The 21,522-nt window shown below is 40.9% G+C and overlaps 1 protein-coding gene across 4 annotated transcripts; it reads left to right on the forward strand.

Annotated features, from left to right (window-relative positions):
* The first annotated feature begins 276 nt into the window (after positions 1-276).
* On the forward strand, positions 277-3,836 carry LOC123992742 (dynein light chain 2, cytoplasmic). Of its 4 annotated transcripts, XM_046294213.1 has the most exons (4): positions 604-1,296; positions 1,387-1,474; positions 2,182-2,315; positions 2,486-3,836. In XM_046294213.1, exons 3-4 carry the CDS (start codon positions 2,184-2,186, stop codon positions 2,621-2,623), a joined length of 270 nt encoding a protein of 89 aa, XP_046150169.1. In that variant the 5' UTR covers positions 604-1,296; positions 1,387-1,474; positions 2,182-2,183; the 3' UTR covers positions 2,624-3,836. The 4 variants fall into 4 exon arrangements, with proteins under 4 accessions (XP_046150170.1, XP_046150169.1, XP_046150168.1 ...); XM_046294214.1 differs by lacking the exons at positions 604-1,296; positions 1,387-1,474 and adding an exon at positions 277-582; XM_046294212.1 differs by lacking the exon at positions 604-1,296 and having other exon boundaries at positions 1,312-1,474.
* The last annotated feature ends 17,686 nt before the right edge of the window (positions 3,837-21,522 follow it).

Below are 21,522 nucleotides of genomic sequence, written 5' to 3' on the forward strand. Positions count from 1 at the left end.
CTAATGTCCTTAGGTGTACCTTTTCAACTTTAATGTTACATAGGAACCCTTTTATATTTTTTCTTAGATGCTGGTTTAATTAGACAGGGGCTCTGGGCTTGTTTCAGCTCAAACATTGAGAATTTAAAAAAAATCTAAACTGAATTTGATGCTTTTGGTGCTCAGACATCTTTATTTTTTTTAATTGATCATTAGTGACATGTCATGAGTGCACAATATAAGAAGTGGGCTGGGCCCAAATCAGACATGATTCTAATGGTTTCCCTCTGATTTTTTTCTGGTATTTCAAGGTTTTGATTGGAGGAGTGGCTCAGTGGATCCCAATCCTTGGAGACGGATCAGAGGAGCGTTTAGGGAAGGGATAGGCAAGGATGGATGCTTGGAACGGGATCCATTTTCCAGGAATCAAATCAATTGAACTAATTAAGGAATCCTAGATGCAACTTTTTGAATGGCCCAGTTTATTTCAATTTTTGAGCGGTAAATATGCGCAGAGTCAAAGGATAAGGATTATTTACGTTTTTGGAGTAAGAAAAGGAAACTGAGGACCAGGAAGTTGGATCAAAGGATGCAAGGAGTCTGGTAAATAAGGCATTAAAATGTGGGATGGTTGGGGATTATATTTAGTAAAGTCTCTTTATTACTTAAATTTACTTTACTCTTTCAGTTTAGCATTTTCAATAAAATCCTGAAAAGACATACCTGTTTTTTTATTTTGAGTGAATGTTAAAGCTGATCTTCATGGCCCTATGATGTAATAAGAGAAGATACATGCTTATTTGTAGACCTAATTGAAAACCACAGTAAACCATCTACGCGGTTTCCCGGACACAGATTCATTTTAGTCCTGGACTAAACTATTTCAATGGAGATTCATAATTTACTGTATGTTTTAGTCCAGGACTAGGCTTAATCAAGAAATAACTGAATATAAACTCTGAAATAAGTGATTACAGCCTGTTAAGAATTGTATGCGGTAGTGAGGAAATGTAATTCCAAGCAGATATTTATATACATCTCACATAGACAATAAAATCCAGTAAAAACATGGATTATATTTTTATGAAATGATCCGTTTATATCTCTCATACATTCATTGGTGCTGATATCAATAAACTAACACATCGAGCATAATAAATACTCGGTTAACAGCTGAGTTTGCCAGGAGGCCTTCTCTACTTACCTCACCATGTATTGTTAACGATGCATTGTGGGATGAAATAAGATGCTGGCAGAGAAGAGCTGCTAGAAAATGCTCAAAACACAAGAAGAGGTGGCAGCTCAGCCAATGGCAGGGTAAGTTGTGTAGGGCGGGGGAGGTATTTTATGAGGGCAGTTTCCCCACATATTTGCTTTGAGTAAATCTTGTAAAATAATTTGTCGCAGCACGATCCATCAAGTAAGCAAAGCTTGATATCCACTAAGGGGAATTACCTGATTACGAAGGGGATAGTATCAGCATCTCCTATATAAGGTGAGCGACAATGTTTAGTAGCCTGCACGCACTCACACTTGACTTGCATGGATGGTGGTGATTCAGGTTGTCTGATTGAAGTGAAGTTTCTCGTACCAGGTAGCCTACTTTCTATTGTGAATTTAAATCGAAATAATGAACTAATGCGCAATCACTACCACCTGCAGGCTATTGGCACGAATCCGATCACCCTTGGACCCGTTAAATCATCCATCATTTAAAGGAATGATATGTAGAAATTAAACTAATAGTTCATGTATCTGGATGTTTGAACTAGACTAGAATTGTGCATTTCAGGGGACAGATTCCTAATTGTATAAATGTAATGTCGCTATGTGGTTTTTAATTCTACCTGTATCGAGTTTCTTCCGCAACCTATTCGTATTGTACCTAACCAGCACAGGGTCGTAGTCACTCAACGTAATCTGGTGTCGAAATCTAGACCAGCTATTATCCCAGTACATTACAGTACAATCGGAAACACTGATAGAACCGCGTTGATTGCAACATTGTATCATATCTGCACTTGATTGGCCTATCCTTTGATTTTCATCGTAAACCGCACGGTACGGTGAAGACTGGGTAAACCAATCATAGCTGCACGTGTTACCTGTGAATTCCGGCTTTATCACCTCACTAAACTTGTCATTTTGTATCTGTAATTACGTTAGTTTAGACTCGTTTCTTTTTGTTGTCCTTGTTTGCAGGCATGACTGACAGGAAGGCAGTAATCAAGAATGCTGACATGTCTGAGGACATGCAGCAGGATGCAGTGGACTGTGCTACCCAGGCCATGGAGAAGTACAATATAGAAAAGGACATTGCAGCCTACATAAAGAAGGTAAGATGTGAATACTGTGTTGTCAGGTCTTTGACCTATGTATTCTAAGTCTTCCATGGTGCAAGCTGTTTAAATACGATGACCAGGCTGCAAGATGTGCATGCCAACAGGTCATTATCTTCCTCATGCAGTCATTGATTACTAAAGCCCTGCTTTTTAAATCCCTATAGGAATTTGACAAGAAGTACAACCCTACATGGCATTGCATTGTTGGAAGGAACTTCGGCAGCTACGTCACTCATGAGACAAAGCATTTCATCTACTTCTACTTAGGGCAGGTGGCCATCCTCCTCTTCAAGTCTGGCTGAGTTCTCTTTGAGGCCTGGAGTGCCTCTCTTCTCAACATGGACTGTAATGCACTGGTGGCTGATGTCACAACTTCCCACACACTTCAAATATTAAAATTAAAACATACCATGATACACAACTGGCTGTGCGCAACTGCATGGACTACGATGTACCATATTTAATGTGTATATGTTACAGTAAAAATATTACTTTTCACTAGTTTCCATAAAATGCAACTGGAAGAGATTTTTGTTAATGCTACATTTTGTTAAAATTAATTTGTAAATGCTTTAACAGTGGCCTTTGATTGTATAATAAAGGAAAGCTAGAGATTGTAGTTGTGCATCTGCTTTCCCCCAGAGCTGTTTTGTTTTTGATGACTTCTGTCCTGTCATTTTAAATGTGTTGAGTTGCTCAAGACGTTGACTTACTACAGCAGTTTGTAATACCTGTATATTGCCAGAGGTACAAGTGAGCCTAGAGCAGTGTATTTGGTCATGTCGTCCCAGATTTGCAACTGCTGTTATCGATCCCATTATCTCACAATCTTATTTCATGAGCTGGACTGACATTTTTCTATTGCTATTTGTATTCCAAGCTAGTAGAGTTCCTATGCCAACTTGTTTAGATGCTTGGAGGTTCCATTTGCAGAGGGTTGACACCATCCACACTTGAACCTATTCTGGCTGTGCAACAAAGGACTGAATGTTGGCGTTCAGGTCCTTTTGTAGACTTTCAAATTGTAAGAAAATATTAATCATTAGTGGTTACATTTTTTAAAATTGTATTTGCTATTTTGGTTGGTTCTGTTTATAGTTTAATGCAAATTGTATGATTTGCACAGACGTACCTCTTATTGTTCTCAGTTCATGGGCACCTGAACTCAATTGCACTTCACTAAAGGGATATTTCAGCAATGAGGCCCTAGATCTACTCCCCCAGAGTCCGATTCACTTGATACCATTGTCTGTCCAGTGTGGAGGAAGTTGGTCGTTTCGTGAGCTTAACGCCAACTAGCGTTGGTGTAATGACTTGAAGTTGCTAGTAGATAACCATAGACTTCCAGTCATCGCGCTAACGGATCAAAGTTTTAATTGACTCATGGCAAGTAGCTAAAGGGCCTCGTTACCAAAATGCTGAAGTGTCCCTTTTAAAGGTGTCCAGTAAACTTGGAAACTTTAATATAGTCAATGTATATTCAAGCCAATGATTAAACGTTTCATTGTATCCTGATCACGTTCAATAGTTTTGTGATTACTTAATGTCTTTGACAATGCAGTCAAATGTGTAGCTATTGTTTCAAAACCATCGACAGTTACATTGGGTGGAGCCCACCACATATTATTTGGCAATTGGCCATTAAGATTTCAGTAAGGTTGTTCCTGTTTGGAGGTGTAGCAATGTAGGGACAGATCCGGACAGATGTTGGCTGGCAAATTAATTAACCTCGGAGGCAGCATGTTATATACAGTATGTGCTGCTTGGGATCTTTTCAGTACTCCAGTGCAAACACTACGCGACAACCTGAGTGTAGTGTAGTTTATTTCAGCAACTAAGCAGTAATATTGATCAGGGGAAATATTGACACAACCAATTAGCAGTATGTTACCCTTCGTAGTTCCAAAGACATTTGTTCTGCATAGAGGTCAATTGGAGGCAAGACTACAGAAGACTAAGTGAAGGACAAGTGACTGATAAATGATTTGTGGGTACAGACCACAAATACTACCCTAGCCTTCACAGGGAAACACACTGACTGAATCAATGTTCTCGGTTTTTATAGTAGAATTATAGATGATGTGGTTATTATAAAAATGATGTGCCTTTTGATTCTTAGCGTGGTAACCATTCTCCACTCCAGTGGCACATCCTGTTCACTGCACCTCTGAATGTGTGGTCCGTTACCTGATAGCCAGGTGAGGGAAGCATTCAGTAAGGATCTGTCCTTCCACTGCTAATCTATCCAAGGCTTGAATGACAAAAGAGCTAGATGATGGATGAGATACAGTACATTGAAGTGGTTTGCACCAGACTCAATAGCCTGTGGTTGTACAGTTCTGGAATGCCATGTACTTTAGATCAGGGTTTCCCAAACTCAGTCCTGGGGCCCCCACCCACCTGGGTGCATGTTTTTGCCCCAGCACTACACAGCTGATTCAAATAAATAAATTGTAAATATTCAAGGAACAGTCCTGAAAAGCAGACAGGCGATAGAGCCAGTTATTCATCACGTGTTAAGCTCAGTCGAATCATAGTGCCATATGCAATATGCAGTACCAGTCAAAAGTTTGGACCCTCATTCAAGGGTTTTTCTTAATTTATTACTTTTTTCTTCATTGTAGAATAATAGGGTAACATCAAAACTATGAAATAAGATATGGAATCATGTAGTAACCAAAAAAGTGTTCAACAAATCAAAATATATTTTATATTTGAGATTCTTCAAAGTAGCCACCCTTTGCCTTGATGAAAGCGTGGCACACTCTTGGCATTCTCTCAACCAGCTTCATCAGGTAGCCACCTGGAATACATTTCAATTAACATGTGTGCCTTGCTAAAAGTTCATTTATGGATTTTTTCCCTTCTTAATGCATTTGAGCTAATCAGTTGTGTTGTGACAAGGTAGGGCTGGTATACAGAATATATCCCTATTTGGCAAAAGACCAAGTCCATATTATGGCAAGAACAGTTCAAATAAGCAAAAGGAAACAAAAGTCCATCATTACTTTAAGACATGACGGTCAATCAATCAGGAAAATTCCAAGTTTCTTGAAGTGCAGTTGCAAAAACCATCAAGCGCTATGATGAAATTGGCTCTCATGAGGACCACCACAGGAAAGTAAGACCCAGAGTTACATTTGCTTCAGAGGATACCTTTACCAGCCTCAGAAATTGCAGCCCAAATAAATGTTTCACAGAGTTCAGGAAACAGACACATCTCAACGTCAATAGTTCGGAGACTGTGTGAATCAGACCTTTATGGTTGAATTGCTACAAAGAAACCACTACTAAATGATACCAATAAGAAGAAGAGACTTGCTTGGGCCTCAGAAACACGAGCAATGGACATTAGACCGGTGGAAATATTTCCTTTGGTCTGATGAGTCCAAATTTGAGATTTTTGGTTCCAACCGCCGTGTCTTTGTAAGATGCAGAGTAGGTGAACGGATTATCTCCGCATGTGTGGTTCCCACCGTGTCAGTTATTTATTTGTAATTCAGGGCACACTTAACCAGCATGGCTACCACAGCATCCTGCATCGATACGCCATCCCATCTGGTTTGCGCTTAGTGGGACTATCATTTGTTTTTCAACAGGACAATGACCCAACACACCTCTGGGCTGTTTAAGGGCTATTTGACCAAGAAGGAGAGTGATGGAGTGCTGTATCAGATGACCTGACCTCCACAATCACCAAACCTCAACCCAATTGAGATGGTTTGGGTGCTCAGCATATGTGGGAACTCCTTCAAGACTATTGGAAAAGCATTCCAGGTGAAGCTGGTTGAGAGAATGCCAAGAGTGTGCAAAGCTGCCATCAAGGCAAAGGATGGCTACTTTGAAGAATTTAAAATAGAAAATATATTTAGATTTGTTTACCACTTTACCACTTTTTTGGGTAATACATGACTCCATATGGGTTATTTCATAGTTTTGATGTCTTCACTATTATTCTACAATGTAGAAAATAGTTTTAAAAAATAAAGAAAAACCCTTGAATCAATAGGTGTGTACAAACTTTTGACTGGTACTGTATATCTATGCAATTTCTATCCTGTTGCCTCGTCACTTCACCTCTACCTATATTTAGATATCGATCTCAGCTACCTCGTACCCCTGCACATCAACTCGGTACTGGTACCCCATTTACAATATATAGCCAAGTACACGTTACTCATGTTATACATTTTTCAATATGTTTTTATTTATTTGTATCTCTACATTATTGGGAAGGGCCCGTAAGTAAGCATTTCACTGTAGGTCTACCCCTTTATGAAGCGTGACAAATACAATTTCATTTGATGCCACATGATATGGGTCAGATATACGTGAAATTGTTCTCATACACATTATATACGTGAAAAGGCTGTTAAAAACTGTATACATGCTAATGCCCTTGGTCCCAGGCTGCTTGTACTGGACGCTATGCTTCCTTCCGATGTCCGATCACCGCTCGTACGTTGCCAACTCAATGCCCTGCGACTGTGCACCGGCTCATCAACGTGTGTGACTGTGTGTTCCTTTTTGTCTTCTTATATGCACACCCACACACCAATGGGTAATAATCGTTCATTTCCATGCATATACTCAGACGGACTTGAGTGTTGTGATACGTTGGTCATACACTCAATGGCCAGTTTATTAGGTAGACCACCGTGTTCACGAAAATGGTTTCCTCCTACAGGCAGTAAGTCATATGGCCGTGTCTTGCTATGTAAAGCAGGCAGACAGAGATCGAGGCTAGTGATGGGCATTCCGGCTCTTTTCAGTGAACCGGCTCGTTCGCCTCAGCTCACCAAAAACAGCCTGCTATTTTGGCTCCCAAACGCTCTTTAAAAATAATATGTTTTGTATTTTTTCAAGTCAAACAGTTTGCGATAATTTGACTATGATTGGTGTTACAACAATTCTAATTAAATTATTAAATGAAATCATACTCTACCTTAACCTCAATGTATTTAAAAATGCATTGGTTTGTTAATGCTATTAAACCTTTTCTTTTTAATGTATATAAACAAAGTGCATATAAGTCTAACCATTCAAAACGAACACAATCTGAACAGTATAATAGAATATTGCACCATATCAAAGAAAAATAAATAACAATTTGCAGAACTGCAGCATCCCACAAATTGAAATAAATGTCAAAAATAAGGATGTTATTACACATGTGCATTTAAAGTATAACTTTTTTAATGTATATAAACAAAGTGCATATAAATGTAACAATTCAAAACTACTACAATCTGAACAGCATAATAATAGAAACTGCAAAACTGCAGCATCCCACTTAAAACATTAAAATGGTCCCTGTTTTTCTCTCTACTTTATTGCCATGTTACACCCAGTAGCACACAGCAATGCTGACCATACTTTGCTTTTATGAGAGATTTGCCTCACTTTCAAGGGGCTGATGTGGTTTCTTCTCTCAGTAATTATTTGTCCCATTTTCGAGAAGAACCTCTCAGAGGGAACGGATGTGGCCACGATGCAGAGTCTCCTTGTCATGACTTTAGTAAGCCGTGGGTAGACAGAAGCCTTGTTCTTCCACCAGCTCAGAGGAGAAGCTCCTCCAAATAGGATCGGACCTCCATTATGGCATCTGCTGAGAGATTCCTTCATGCTGCATCCCCAGTTGCTCTCTCGTCAAACAGCATCCAAACAGCAGACGTTTGTGGCACTACTGCTGGTGCTTATGCTCCATCTGATCCCTCTTCTTCCTGTTGCCTTGGTGCTGGCATCACTGAAGGCTAACTTCTTAAACCTGAGGTCAAGTGCAGCTGTTTTGTCTACTGATGCTACATTCTCATCTACTGCTCATATACATATATAATACTGGCTAAAATAATGATGTAGTAATAAGTGCTTACTGTACCTCTCTCCACTGATCTCCACAGTGACCTGTTCAAAGGGTTCCAGGACTCTGCACACCTCCTCCACCAGCTCCCATTCCTCTTGGGTCAGAGCATGAACAGGTACATTAACAATGGCCAGGGTAGAGATGATGGCATCCTTTGACTCAAGAAACCGCTTCAACATATAAAATGTTGAATTCCAAGTTGTAGTGCAGTCTTGTTTAGGCCTCAGCTCAGGCATCCCCATCTGGCGTTGCGTAGACTTTAGTTTTTCAGCACCTACTGTGCTCCTGTGGAAGTATTCCACAGCTGCTTTCACTTTGTCCACAGTGGGCTTCATCACCTTCAGAGCATCTCTTACAATCAGGTTGATTGTGTGGGCATGGATGATGGGGCCATTTTAAAATGTTCATGGTTTTGGTTATGTTAGCCGCATTGTCGCTAACAAAACAGACCACTTTTCCATCTACTTGCCATTCTCTGGCCACTCTCAACAGTTCCCCTGCCAAGTTCTCTAAGGTGTGTCTGTCGCTGAACTCAAAGTAGTCCAGAAGACAGTTAGACATCGAAAAATCTTCAATGAAGTGACATGTAACCGACATGTAAGAAGTGGTTACCCCTGATGTCCAGCAGTCAGTGGTGAGGCAAACTGCAGTAGCTTTTTGGACTCTTTCCTGCACTGAAGCCTGTGTGTGGAATAAGTGATTTTGAAAGGGTTTTCCTGCATGGAATTGTGTACATTGGATTTAGACAATTGCTATTATTTCTAAAACCTCTGTCCTCACGATCGAAAATGGATGGAAATCGGTGGCAATGATTTTAGCCAATGCAATATCAATTTGACCTTGTTTTGCTACGGACATAGACTTTGGCATAAACTGGTCCATAGAAGACTGAGTTGCTGTGGGTCGCGGAGTAGGCCTGCTTGACTGAGTGGATACATCTCCACATGTGGAGGTGCTGGCTCCACCACTATCACTAGCAGGCCCGCTAGTTTCTCGAAGTTCCGCTACAGCTAGCTTCACAGTTGGGTGCACAGTTCGCATATGATTACGACTCATTTTCCAGCTGTTGTTTTCACAGCTGTCCTTCCTCTCTGTCCTCGGCTGCTAAGTGTGTGACTGTGAGTGTGTTTGCTCGGCCCTCCCTCACACATCTTTGGTTCATTAATTGACACTGCGTGTCTGATTGACAGGAACAACAGGTGAGGCTGTTAGTCTGAGAAGACAGTCAGAACGAATGTGTGTGCGCTTGTGCATTTAGGCCTATATTATTTTATATATTGTTAAGTTCTTTGAATTAGTTGATTATATTCATGTAAATATTTTGATTATTCATATCTTAATTTTAAAATATGTTTTTATAAATAGATTCGGCTCTTCTGATATGAGAGCGTGCTCCCAACGTTCACCTACAAGAGACGGCTCTTAGAGCCAACTCATTCGCGAACGACCCATCACTAATCGAAGCACTCAGTTATTGTTCGATTGAACATTAGAATGTGCATATCAAGTGACCTAAGCGACTGAGCGCTGTATGATCGTCGGTGCCAGATGAGCCGGTTCCGGTATCTCAGAAACGGCTGGCCTTGGCTTTTGACGCATAATTGTGTCTAGACTCTACGGATAATGGTGCGACAAACAAAAAACATCCAGTCAGCGGCAGTCCTGTAGGCGAAAACAGCTTGTGGATGAGAATGGCAAGAGTTGCGCAAGCTAACAGGCAGGCCACAAACAGGCATATAACGGCACAGTTCAACAGTGGTGTGCAGAACGCACAACTCGTCGGTCCTTGTCACGAATGGGCTATTGCAGCCAACGACCTCACCGGGTTCCACTCCTATTAACTAAAAACAAGAAGAAACGGCGATCGTCACAGGCGGCCAGTGGCACCTTCATTTGGAAGGACAGGCTCATAGTAATGGCTTGAACGGAATAAATGGAATGGTATCAAACACATCAAGCACATGGTTTCCATTCATTCCATTCCAACCATTATCGAATCATTCCAACCAGACATCTTCCCCTCAGCAGCCTCTTGTGGCGATCACCAGTACTGGACAATTGAGGAATGGAAACACATTACCTGGTCTGACGAATCCCGTTTCCTGTTGTGTCATGCTGATGGCAGAGTCAGGATTTGTTATAAGGAGCATGAGTCCATTGCCCCATCCTGCTTGCTGTCAATGGTACATGCTGGTGGCGGTGATGTAATGGTGTGGGGAATGTTTTCCTGGCACACGTTAGGTCTTTTGATACCAATTGAGCAACGTTTCCATGCTCCGAGGATTTCAGGCTGTTATGAGGCAAAGGGAGATCCAACCCAGTACTTGATGGGTGTACCTAATAAGTTGGGTGTACTGAGTGTACATGGCAACAATTTATTAAAAATGGCATCTCTTTTAACACACTGTTTCTCCCTCATAGGCACGTGCATGTGCACACACAGACCTGATGCACACACAGAGTAAGACTTTGATGTTTGTAAATGTGTTCCTCCAGGACTGGCCTATCTCAGAGGATGCTAATGTTCTTCCTCCTATCTTGCGCTCCAGTGACATGAGGATGTTGAACATTTGGGAAGAATCAGCATTTTATTAATCTCTCACCAGGCAGCAGGCTTGTACACTGGGTATACAAAACATTGAGAATGACCTATTCTGTGGTCTCCAACTAGCGCAGTGGTCTAGCTATGCCAGTAGAGATTTTGGGTTCGAGTCCAGGCTCTGTCCCAGCCAGCCGCACAATTGGCCCAGGGCCGTCCGGGTTAGGGGAAGGTTTGTCCGGCAGGGATGTCCTTGTCCCATCGAGCACTAGTGACGCCTATGGCGGGCCGGGCGCAGTGCATGCTGACACGGTCGCCAGGTGTACGGTGTTTGGTGAGGCTGGCTTCCGGGTTAAGTGGGCATTGTGTCAAGAAACAGTGCGGCTTGGTTGGGTTGTGTTTTGGAGGATGCACGGCTCTTGACCTTCGCCTCTCCCGAGTCCGTACGGGAGTTGTAGAGATGAGACAAGACTGTAACTAACAATTGGATACCACGAAATTGGAGAGAAAAGGGGGTTAAAAAAGAATACCTGCTCTTTCTATGAAATAGACAGACCATGTGAATCCAGGTGAAAGCTATGATCCCTTATCAGTGGTGTAAAGTACTTGTAAAAAATACTTTCAAGTACTAATGACATTTTTTTGGGAGGGTGTCTGTACTTTACTATTAATATTTTTGACTACTTTTACTTTTACTTCATTCCTAAAAAAAGTATGTACTTTTTACTCCATACATTTTCCCTGACACCCAAAAGTACTAGTTGCATTTTGAATGCTTAGCAGGACATGAAAATGGTCTAATTCCCACACATATCTAGAGACAATTTCTGGTCATCCCTACTGCCTCTGATCTGGTGGACTCACTAAACACCTGCCTTATTTGTAAATTATGTACAGTGCCTTGCAAAAGTATTTGGCCCCCTTGAACTTTGCGACCTTTTGCCACATTTCAGGCTTCAAACATAAAGATATAAAACTGTATTTTTTTGTGAAGAATCAACAACAAGTGGGACACAATCATGAAGTGGAACGACATTTATTGGATATTTCAAACTTTTTTAACAAATCAAAAACTGAAAAATTGGGCGTGCAAAATTATTCAGCCCCCTTAAGTTAATACTTTGTAGCGCCACCTTTTGCTGCGATTACAGCTGTAAGTCGCTTGGGGTATGTCTCTATCAGTTTTGCACATCGAGAGACTGACATTTTTTCCCATTCCTCCTTGCAAAACAGCTCGAGCTCAGTGAGGTTGGATGGAGAGCATTTGTGAACAGCAGTTTTCAGTTCTTTCCACAGATTCTCGATTGGATTCAGGTCTGGACTTTGACTTGGCCATTCTAACACCTGGATATGTTTATTTTTTAACCATTCCATTGTAGATTTTGCTTTATGTTTTGGATCACTGTCTTGTTGGAAGACAAATCTCCGTCCCAGTCTCAGGTCTTTTGCAGACTCCATCAGGTTTTCTTCCAGAATGGTTCTGTATTTGGCTCCATCCATCTTCCCATCAATTTTAACCATCTTCCCTGTCCCTGCTGAAGAAAAGAAAACCCAAACCATGATGCTGCCACCACCATGTTTGACAGTGGGGATGGTGTTTTCAGGGTGATGAGCTGTGTTGCTTTTACGCCAAACATAACGTTTTGCATTGTTGCCAAAAAGTTCAATTTTGGTTTCATCTGACCAGAGCACCTTCTTCCACATGTTTGGTGTGTCTCCCAGGTGGCTTGTGGCAAACTTTAAACAACACTTTTTATGGATATCTTTAAGAAAGGGCTTTCTTCTTGCCACTCTTCCATAAAGGCCAGATTTGTGCAATATACGACTGATTGTTGTCCTATGGACAGAGTCTCCCACCTCAGCTGTAGATCTCTGCAGTTCATCCAGAGTGATCATGGGCCTCTTGGCTGCATCTCTGATCAGTCTTCTCCTTGTATAAGCTGAAAGTTTAGAGGGACGGCCAGGTCTTGGTAGATTTGCAGTGGTCTGATACTCCTTCCATTTCAATATTATCACTTGCACAGGGCTCCTTGGGATGTTTAAAGCTTGGGAAATCTTTTTGTATCCAAATCCGGCTTTAAACATCTTCACAACAGTATCTCGGTGTTCCTTGTTCTTCATGATGCTCTCTGCGCTTTTAACGGACCTCTGAGACTATCACAGTGCAGGTGCATTTATACGGAGACTTGATTACACACAGGTGGATTGTATTTATCATCATTAGTCATTTAGGTCAACATTGGATCATTCAGAGCTCCTCACTGAACTTCTGGAGAGAGTTTGCTGCACTGAAAGTAAAGGGGCTGAATAATTTTGCACGCCCAATTTTTCAGTTTTTGATTTGTTAAAAAAGTTTGAAATATTTACATTACATGTCGTTCCACTTCATGATTGTGTCCCACTTGTTGTTGATTCTTCACAAAAAAATACAGTTTTATATCTTTATGTTTGAAGCCTGAAATGTGGCAAAAGGTTGCAAAGTTCAAGGGGGCCGAATACTTTCGCAAGGCACTGTACGAGTTGGAGCGTACCCTTGTCTATCCGTAAATAAATAAAAAACTTTGGTAAGGAATTTGAAATTATTTAAACTTTTACTTTTGATACTTAAGTACATTTTAGCAATTGCATTTACTTTTGATACTTAAGTATATTTAAAACCAAATACTTTTAGACTTATACTCAAGTAGTATTTTACTGGGTGCCTTTCACTTCAGTCATTTTCTATTAAGTTATCTTTACTTTTATTCAAGTATGACAATTGAGTACTTTTCCCACCACTGTCCCTTATTGATGTCACTTGTTAAATCCACTGCAATCAGTGTAGATGAAGGGGAGGAGACAGGTTAAAGAAGGTCTCAAGAACCTTGAGATATGGGTTGTGTAATGTGTATGCTTGCCATTCAGAGGGTGAATGGGCAAGACAAAATATTAAAGAGACTTTGAACGGGGTACGGTGCCAGGCACACTGGTTTGTGTCTAGAACTCTAACGCTGCTGGGTTTTTCATTCTTAACAGTCTCCCGTGTGTATCAACAAGTGTCCACCACCCAATGGACATCCATCAATATTAGGAAGGTATATGCTGTGCAGGTAGGATAGTACAGTACACAATGAGATTATGGATAAGAGCAGTGGCGATGTTAGCATGTAAATCTTGGTGGGGCAAAGCCACTACACAACACAACACTAAACAATACACGGATTGCACTTTAATGGTGACAAATGGTACCCACAAACTGTTAGGGCCTACATAAAGCTGTCCCAACAACAGAGCTTTCTTTTCAACACAATGCAGTGAATTGTTACCACTGCTACACCTGGCTATCAGCGGAGCCTTGTCTGGTGGCAAAAAGTTGATTCAGCCTCATTTACTGCCTTTAAAAAACACATCGCTGATATGGCTGACCTGTTTCAACAAATGGGGTTTCTACATTTGAGATGTACAAACTATGGCATAAGGGGTTGACGAGCGGATAAGAGGAAATCCATCATTCCGATTAAGACATTAACGAACAAGCTAGGACAGATGTAGTCAATATAACTATTTGTTCAGCACTTTTGAAATGTACAACGACAGAATTCAGAACATGGGTTGTTCTTACAGTATTCTCCCTATATACCAAGTTAGAACCGTAGGATAAATAAAGGTGGCATATGGCAGATAATGAAATCTATTACAATATTCAATGATTACATTTCTCTAAAACAGACTATAGGCTACATGTGCACCACCAAGTCAGAATAGTAGACTAAATTATGAGGGCAAAATGGACCAAATTATCAGGGTGAGGCACATGGGCTGCTAACAGCTTACTACACAACATACATGTAGTATTACTTTCTTAGCTACAGTATACAAATCTTCCTGGCATAAAACATAATTTATGCAGCAGCTTACAATAAATCTTTGGACTCATCTGGTTGTGCTGTGCTCACTTGAACAGGAAGGTCGCAAGACTAAGGCTTGGCTAATTTTGTCATGAAACTTTGTCATTCACCTCTGGATTTATGGTGCTTTCAACACAACTGGGAACTCTGAAAAAAACAAGGTAGAATCATGATGTCTGCGATCTTCAGCTCTGAACTCTAGAAAGAGTTCCAAGTTTGATGACCGTTCAAAACATATTTTCCCAGTCTGAGCTATTTTTTTCAGAGTTCCCAGTTGTCTTGAACTCACTGAAGTCTGAGATTTCCTCAGTTCCTACTTTTCAGTTGTTTTGAACATGGCAGAAGTCATGCTGGATTGAGAGCATGGCCAATCTATTCAACCTTTTCTGGCCCATGGTGTTGAATGTTTATCATTTTAAGCTTGGAAAAGAGACCCTTAAACCAAGACTTGAACCACACACCCGCTCATCTGAATAGCAGGATAGTGATTTATTTGTAATGCTTGCAGTTAGCCACTGATTTCTTCCAAACCACTCATTGTTGAATTTGCGATTTCCAACTTGTTGTGTAATGTTTATGGCCAATGGCTGATGAGCATTGATACATTTATCAATAATTCATTTTAATATTGAAAAAGATTTGCCAAGAGATTGTCAACGTGATTCATGATGGTTTCTGCTTGTCGAGGTTGCTAAGGTTTTGAAAGTATGATGTTGATGCGATCAGTCCAATCAAAGCTACGGTAACTATAACGTTTATCTGTGGCCAATGACCTTGAGCCTTCTTGGATGGGCACTTCTAATGTAACTCAATGGCAGCACCCAAGAGACTTGTATTTTTGAGCTTTCCCCATAGATTTGCGTTGACGTAGTGTCCCCATGAGTGACAGAACACTGAGCCAATCACGGCGCAACTAGAGAACATTAACCAACCCCTACGCTCTGTATTTTCCGCTGGCTGCCCCAACATCACAGAAAGCACTGAGCTGGGCCGAAACACTTGCGTTTTGGAGCTGTCTTATTCAAGAAAGCAAAAAAGATAACATGTTTGTATGCAGATTTGTATTTATTTTTTACAATGTTTGCAAACTGATATGTGACACGTATTAATGCCAAGACAACTTGCAAAACAGGCTCTGCCCCACCTGCCCTTAATGACTGGTCGCCACTGCTCAGTTTACTCAACTCAACTAGCTAGCTTAATAGCTTAAATTATTCATAAGCGAAGGACCAAATGTCCATCCAGGCTGAACTGTCCTGTGCTCGTTCCCTGTCTTAACCAGTTAGCCACACATTTATGTTGATCATGATCCTTTTGAAACTTATATTATATTATATTTGAATAAACTTATATTATATAAACTTATATTATATTACATCAAATAATTATGTCTCGACTCTAGAAACGTCATACACTAAATAGCCACTAGATGGTGGTAGAATAAAATAAATCATAGGTTCTGCAGGAAAAGATGAGTCTTTATCATGGACCGGGAGAGTGGGAGTGAGACTGATCTGTTTCAGTTGTCACTCATGGGTGCTGTATGATGCTTAGCTTATATTTTACAATGAAAACCCTCTGCTCCAGCTCTGTTCACCATGCTGATTTGGGAGGACACAATATGGAGAATGTATCCTTCCTGTATCAGATTTGTCCTTTTTTTGCACAACCCCCAAAATGATGTGCACATGACTGAGGTATATTCTATAGAATATTTATTATAATCATACACTGGGTGTATTGTGTGATTAATGGTGTTGCTATGGGTCACTAACCTCAGTATTGCCATCAGTAAGTTATTAACGAGAAATACGAGGTGTGGTGTTTGTGTGTGTGATATATACGGCAGCCAAGCAGAAATAGATTCATGGAAATAATACCACTACCTCAAACAAATGATCAGAGGAAATGGCACTGCATCTAAAATGGTCTATAAATGTAATAATCACAGTCATTTTTGTCATGGAGAGAGTGCAAGGACTGCGTGTAATAGCAGGGATATGTGTGAAATGCTGGATAGAGTTCTGAATTCAGAGTGATAGTATGTGTGAAATGCCCCTAATTTCTGGGTGTGAAATGGGAAATACAGGATGTTTACTGTACAGCAGGCGACTGGGTCTAAAATGCTGCCTGTAAAAATGCTGCATGTACATTCATTCATTTGTTATTACCTGTGTGTGTGTGTGTGTGTGTGTGAGTGTGTGTGTGTGTGTGTGTGTGTGTGTGTGTGTGTGTGTGTGTGTGTGTGTGTGTGTGTGTGTGTGTGTGTGTGTGTGTGTGTGTGTGTGTGTGTGTGTGTGTGTGTGTGTGTGTGTGTGTGTGTGTGTGTGTGTTAAAAGCTGTCAGTGTAGATCACTGGTCTATAGTGTTCCTGACAGAGTGTGTTTGCATCATTAGGGCTCTATTTAGAGGGGGAGAGATCTGATGTACAATCACCTCACAGTCACCTGATTTGGTGCATCATCCGTAAACACCATGTATTCTGTCCAAACTGATCTGTAGAAGCTCAGTGATTGACGTGTCCTCCTCTTTTCTCCTTCTTCCAGGTTCTCAGCTGATGAGGCCAGGGACCTGATCCAGAGGTACCTAACGGAGCACCCTGTCACCAACAATGAGAACATTGGCCCAGAGATGCCAGGATGAGACTGATAAAGAACAAAGTCAACCTGTGAGTTCCCTTCCCCCTGTTGCTTGATCATTAAGATGGTGTTCATATGGAAAAGTCATGAAATAGTTGAGAAAATAATTAAATACTTATGTGAGATATACTCATGACATCTGCACATTTGTAATTTTCCCTGCTTCACCGATGTTGGGATTCTGGTTATTGCAGCTATGTTTACACCTCAGAAGTCAGCATTGTGTCAGTTGAGCTCAGCAGAATCCCTGCATTTTCAACTTAACTATGTTTCTACCAGCTTGAATGGGAGGAACAGCGATATTCATATCTTGTGAAATATAGTTGACCCTCCATCTCTGTAACCGTCCGGGGTCGTGCTGTGTTCTAGTAGCCCTTTCCTGCAGTCAAATGACCTAGTGGCCTCATGGATGGAATGTTTTTCATAATTAATATTGTGGTAATGCTTTTTTCTTTTTTTGCATAAAATCCAGTGTTTCTATGTCAAACATTTATTTTTTAAATATTACAGTCTACTGTGATGTACAGTATATAAAACGTAATATTGGGATGCAAACTCAACATTTAATACATTTCAACTCTATATCTGGCGTCTTCTTTTATAGCCCATAACCATGTGTGTGAGGTGTATACTTTTGTTTCAAAGTATATTTGTTTAAGACTACCAAAAAACACTCCGTGTGACCCTGATTTAGCTGCAGTAAAAGGTTAAGAACCGCGTGCTTCGCTCTGTGACCATGCATGGTCCTGTGGTAGAACAGCTTTATGTCCGTCTGCAACAAAGACAACCATAACCTGCTCTTCAACATGTGTGGTTTCAAATGCTGCATCCTGCCCAAGTGTCACACCAGCTACGAGGAGTTCACCCACAAGGACAGAGTCTGGAACCTGCAGAACGAGGTGAGAGGGGAAACAGAGGGATGGAGAGAGAAGGGCTGGAGGAAGAGGGATGTCACATGGTTAAAACTTTGTTTTTCAGTTGGCCCTGTCCTGCGTCTCCATGGCAATACAGTTAGACAGTGATGTGCTAAATAATCATAGCAGCCGTCACCAGAAACAGTCAGACCTTCGTCACTGTGGCTGACTGGAACTGATATGCTGCTACACTGTTGTCCGTTGTACTAACTTGTTGTGAATCACTGGGTGCTTGATAACAACAGAAGTAATTCATTTACATTTTTTAGGAAACTATCCCTTTAACTGTATAATAAATGCGGTGAGAACACTATGCTTGCTGTTTGTGTGTGTGTGTGTGTGTGTTAGTGTGTTTCCGTGTATGCTTAGGTGACCAAGGAGCGTACTGCCCAGTGTTTCCTGCGTGTGGATGATGAGTCCATGCAGCGGCTCCACAGCAGAGTCAGACAAATCCTCATGGCCTCAGGATCCACCACCTTTACCAACATAAACAACAGCTCTTTTACAAAACAGCACGGTTCCTTTCTTTAATGTGGTTGCATCAAACAGATTAGTTTAATTCCAACAAATGTGTCTCTAACTTTGAAACGGTTGCTTGGAGCTATCAGCTAGTGTGACACCATCCCTGAAAGACAGGACTCTCAGTAACATGCACGTCTCCCGTTTCCCTCTGGGCCTGACAAGCTATGCAGGACGTGTTAGAAGGGACTGTAACAAAATTGAAAGTTATGCAGATCTTCTTTTCACACACACACACACACACTTATTTCCATATGATTACCAGACACATTTCAGTCTCTACAAACCATAAATACTTTAGATGGGTATCAAACCAGGGCTACCTGACATACAGTATCTTTGTGTGTTATTTAGTGGTTTGATTGACGTAATGGCAGTAATGCCAAATTCAAAGGTTTCATCAAATTATTTTCACATATTTGTTTCTTATACCCCCTGAATCAAATAGCTTAAATGTAATACTATCTTAACACAATTATATGTTAAGGTAGTAGATAAAGAAAACATACAAAAATTGGTGTTTTGAATAAAAAAGTGATGGGTAATTATTTTTTTAACCCAAATGGTCCCCAGAGGAAGAAAGCCATGCTTGCTGCTCCCAAGCACAAAAAGAGTTTGAGAAATTCTGAAAGAAACAATGTTTCTTTACTGTGAAAAATGTCAAAGAAGACAGAGGCCAGTAATGGACCTAAACTCAAACACTCATAAAAACATTTGTCTATATCAAAAAATGTCCTTCAGGCCATAAAAATGCTTTCATATAGAAATAAACATTTTAGAGATTTAAAAAAAAACACATAAACGACGCATTAAGAAGATTGATTTGGGGGGTAAGGCCCTTTGACAGACTAGTGTCCTGTCCAGGAGATGTACTTGCACATCAAGCTGCTTCACGCTACAGAAACAGAATATGGGCTCGTCCCTATGGGCCGTTCTAGCTCTATTTACTTACGCCTGGGCCATGTTATGGTGAAAGCCTATACAGACCGATTTGTATATAAATGTAATATTGGGATGTAAACAAACTTAAATATATTTCAATATGACATGATATATAGTTGGTGTATTCTTCTATTTGAATAACTATGTGTGTGAAGTGTATACTTTTATACCATCAAGATATGTTAGACTACCAAAAAACACCCTGTGAGACTTTTCGCCATGAGCTTTTAAAAGCTCTCTGAAATTTTGTAAGTAAACATTTTTTTCGGGCCCATTGTCTTTTCTATATTGTCCATAAAGGATATATATTTATTTTTTTACAACCCCCCGAACCAATGATTCATTTCCTCATCCTCGTTGTGCACTATGGGGGCTCTGAAAAAACATGAACAAAGCCTCCAAAAACACCCAGATACATCATTTTAAAAACAGAAAATCTCCCAGTATAGTGATGCAGGTCTTTACACGTTATACACATGAAATTGTCATTCCGAATTTAATGCTACGTTATATTCCATTTTTTAGCGACTCGTGTGATGCCTCTCCTTCCATTCTACAGGTTACTGTTAAAATACAGGAAACACTTGAGTAAATGAGAGATACTAAGTATAAAGCAGGTGCTTGCACACAAGAAGTTCGAGACACTTGTAGAATCTATGCCAAGGCGAATTGAAGCTGATCTGACTCGTGGTGGCCCAACGCCCTATTAAGACACGTTATGTTGGGGATTCTTCTATTTTGGGAGTTACCTGTAGCAGTAGGCTACACTGATAATGGAACAGCTGGATAGGGGAAACGGCTCGAGTCGCACAAAATGTGTTGCATGCGATGGTCTCAGATACGCAGTGAATGGCAATATCGCGACCGTTGGGGAATGCTTTTCCTTTGACCCTAGGGATCGTCTACCAGCAGAAACCTCCACAATGGGGGCCACTGCGTCATCACCCCTGAACTGAATGCTTTCCTGTTGGCTGAATACAACGGCAAAACCAGCCATATCCTTCAGAACATTCTGTATGTTGAAGAGCATCGATTGGAGCTGGAAAGGGGTGATTACCTTCACCCTTCCAGCTGGGAGTGAATGTCAGGTGACACATGACTAGGGCTGTGGCGGTCACAACATTTCGTCAGCTGGTGATTATCAAGCAAATAACTGCAATCAAATAACTGTCGGTCTCACGGTAATTGAACGTTAATTAACAAACACGTTTAGAATTTCCTGGCTTCCACAGCCTACAAGCCACTGATGCAAACCTTTGGAATATTTTTGAAAAGTCTAATAAATCCATGTAATATAGCCTACACCGTCACAATAAATCCATTATTTAGGTCTAAAGAATCATGATATGAAGAAAATGTAGTGTATTTATGATACGTGCCTCCTAGCGGAGGGAGGTGCAGGAATCAGGAGCAGGAGAGCAAGGAAATCCCAGTGGCAAAATAGTTCACTGAGCAGTCCCAACTCAACTACAACATGGGACTGAAACACGCCTAAACGAGGTTGCCACACACACAGGGACTATAGCGCTACACACGGAGGAGAAACCTCTACTCCTAAACTCAATACCAAACGGCACAACTGCTGTGAGAAAAGAAACCCCGTGGTGCAGACACGCACCCCTAACAAAGTAACCACAGCAACCAATCCAGCACAAAGACTAGCAGGCAGCAGAGGTTAATAAACCCACCGAAGTCAACTAATAGGACACAGGTGTAAACAAAACAGAAACAACCGAAAAGGGAAAATGGATTGGTGGCAGCTGGTAGGCCGGCGACGATGACCGCCGAGCACCGCCCGAACAGGGAGAGGAGCCACCTTCGGTGGAAGTCGTGACAATTTCAGAAGAACAGAAAATAATACTCTGAGCTCTCCTTATGTTAGGTCCTGATCTGGCTAT

This window comes from Oncorhynchus gorbuscha, linkage group LG13 (genome assembly GCF_021184085.1).
Source record: "Oncorhynchus gorbuscha isolate QuinsamMale2020 ecotype Even-year linkage group LG13, OgorEven_v1.0, whole genome shotgun sequence".
Lineage (NCBI taxonomy): Eukaryota > Metazoa > Chordata > Actinopteri > Salmoniformes > Salmonidae > Oncorhynchus > Oncorhynchus gorbuscha.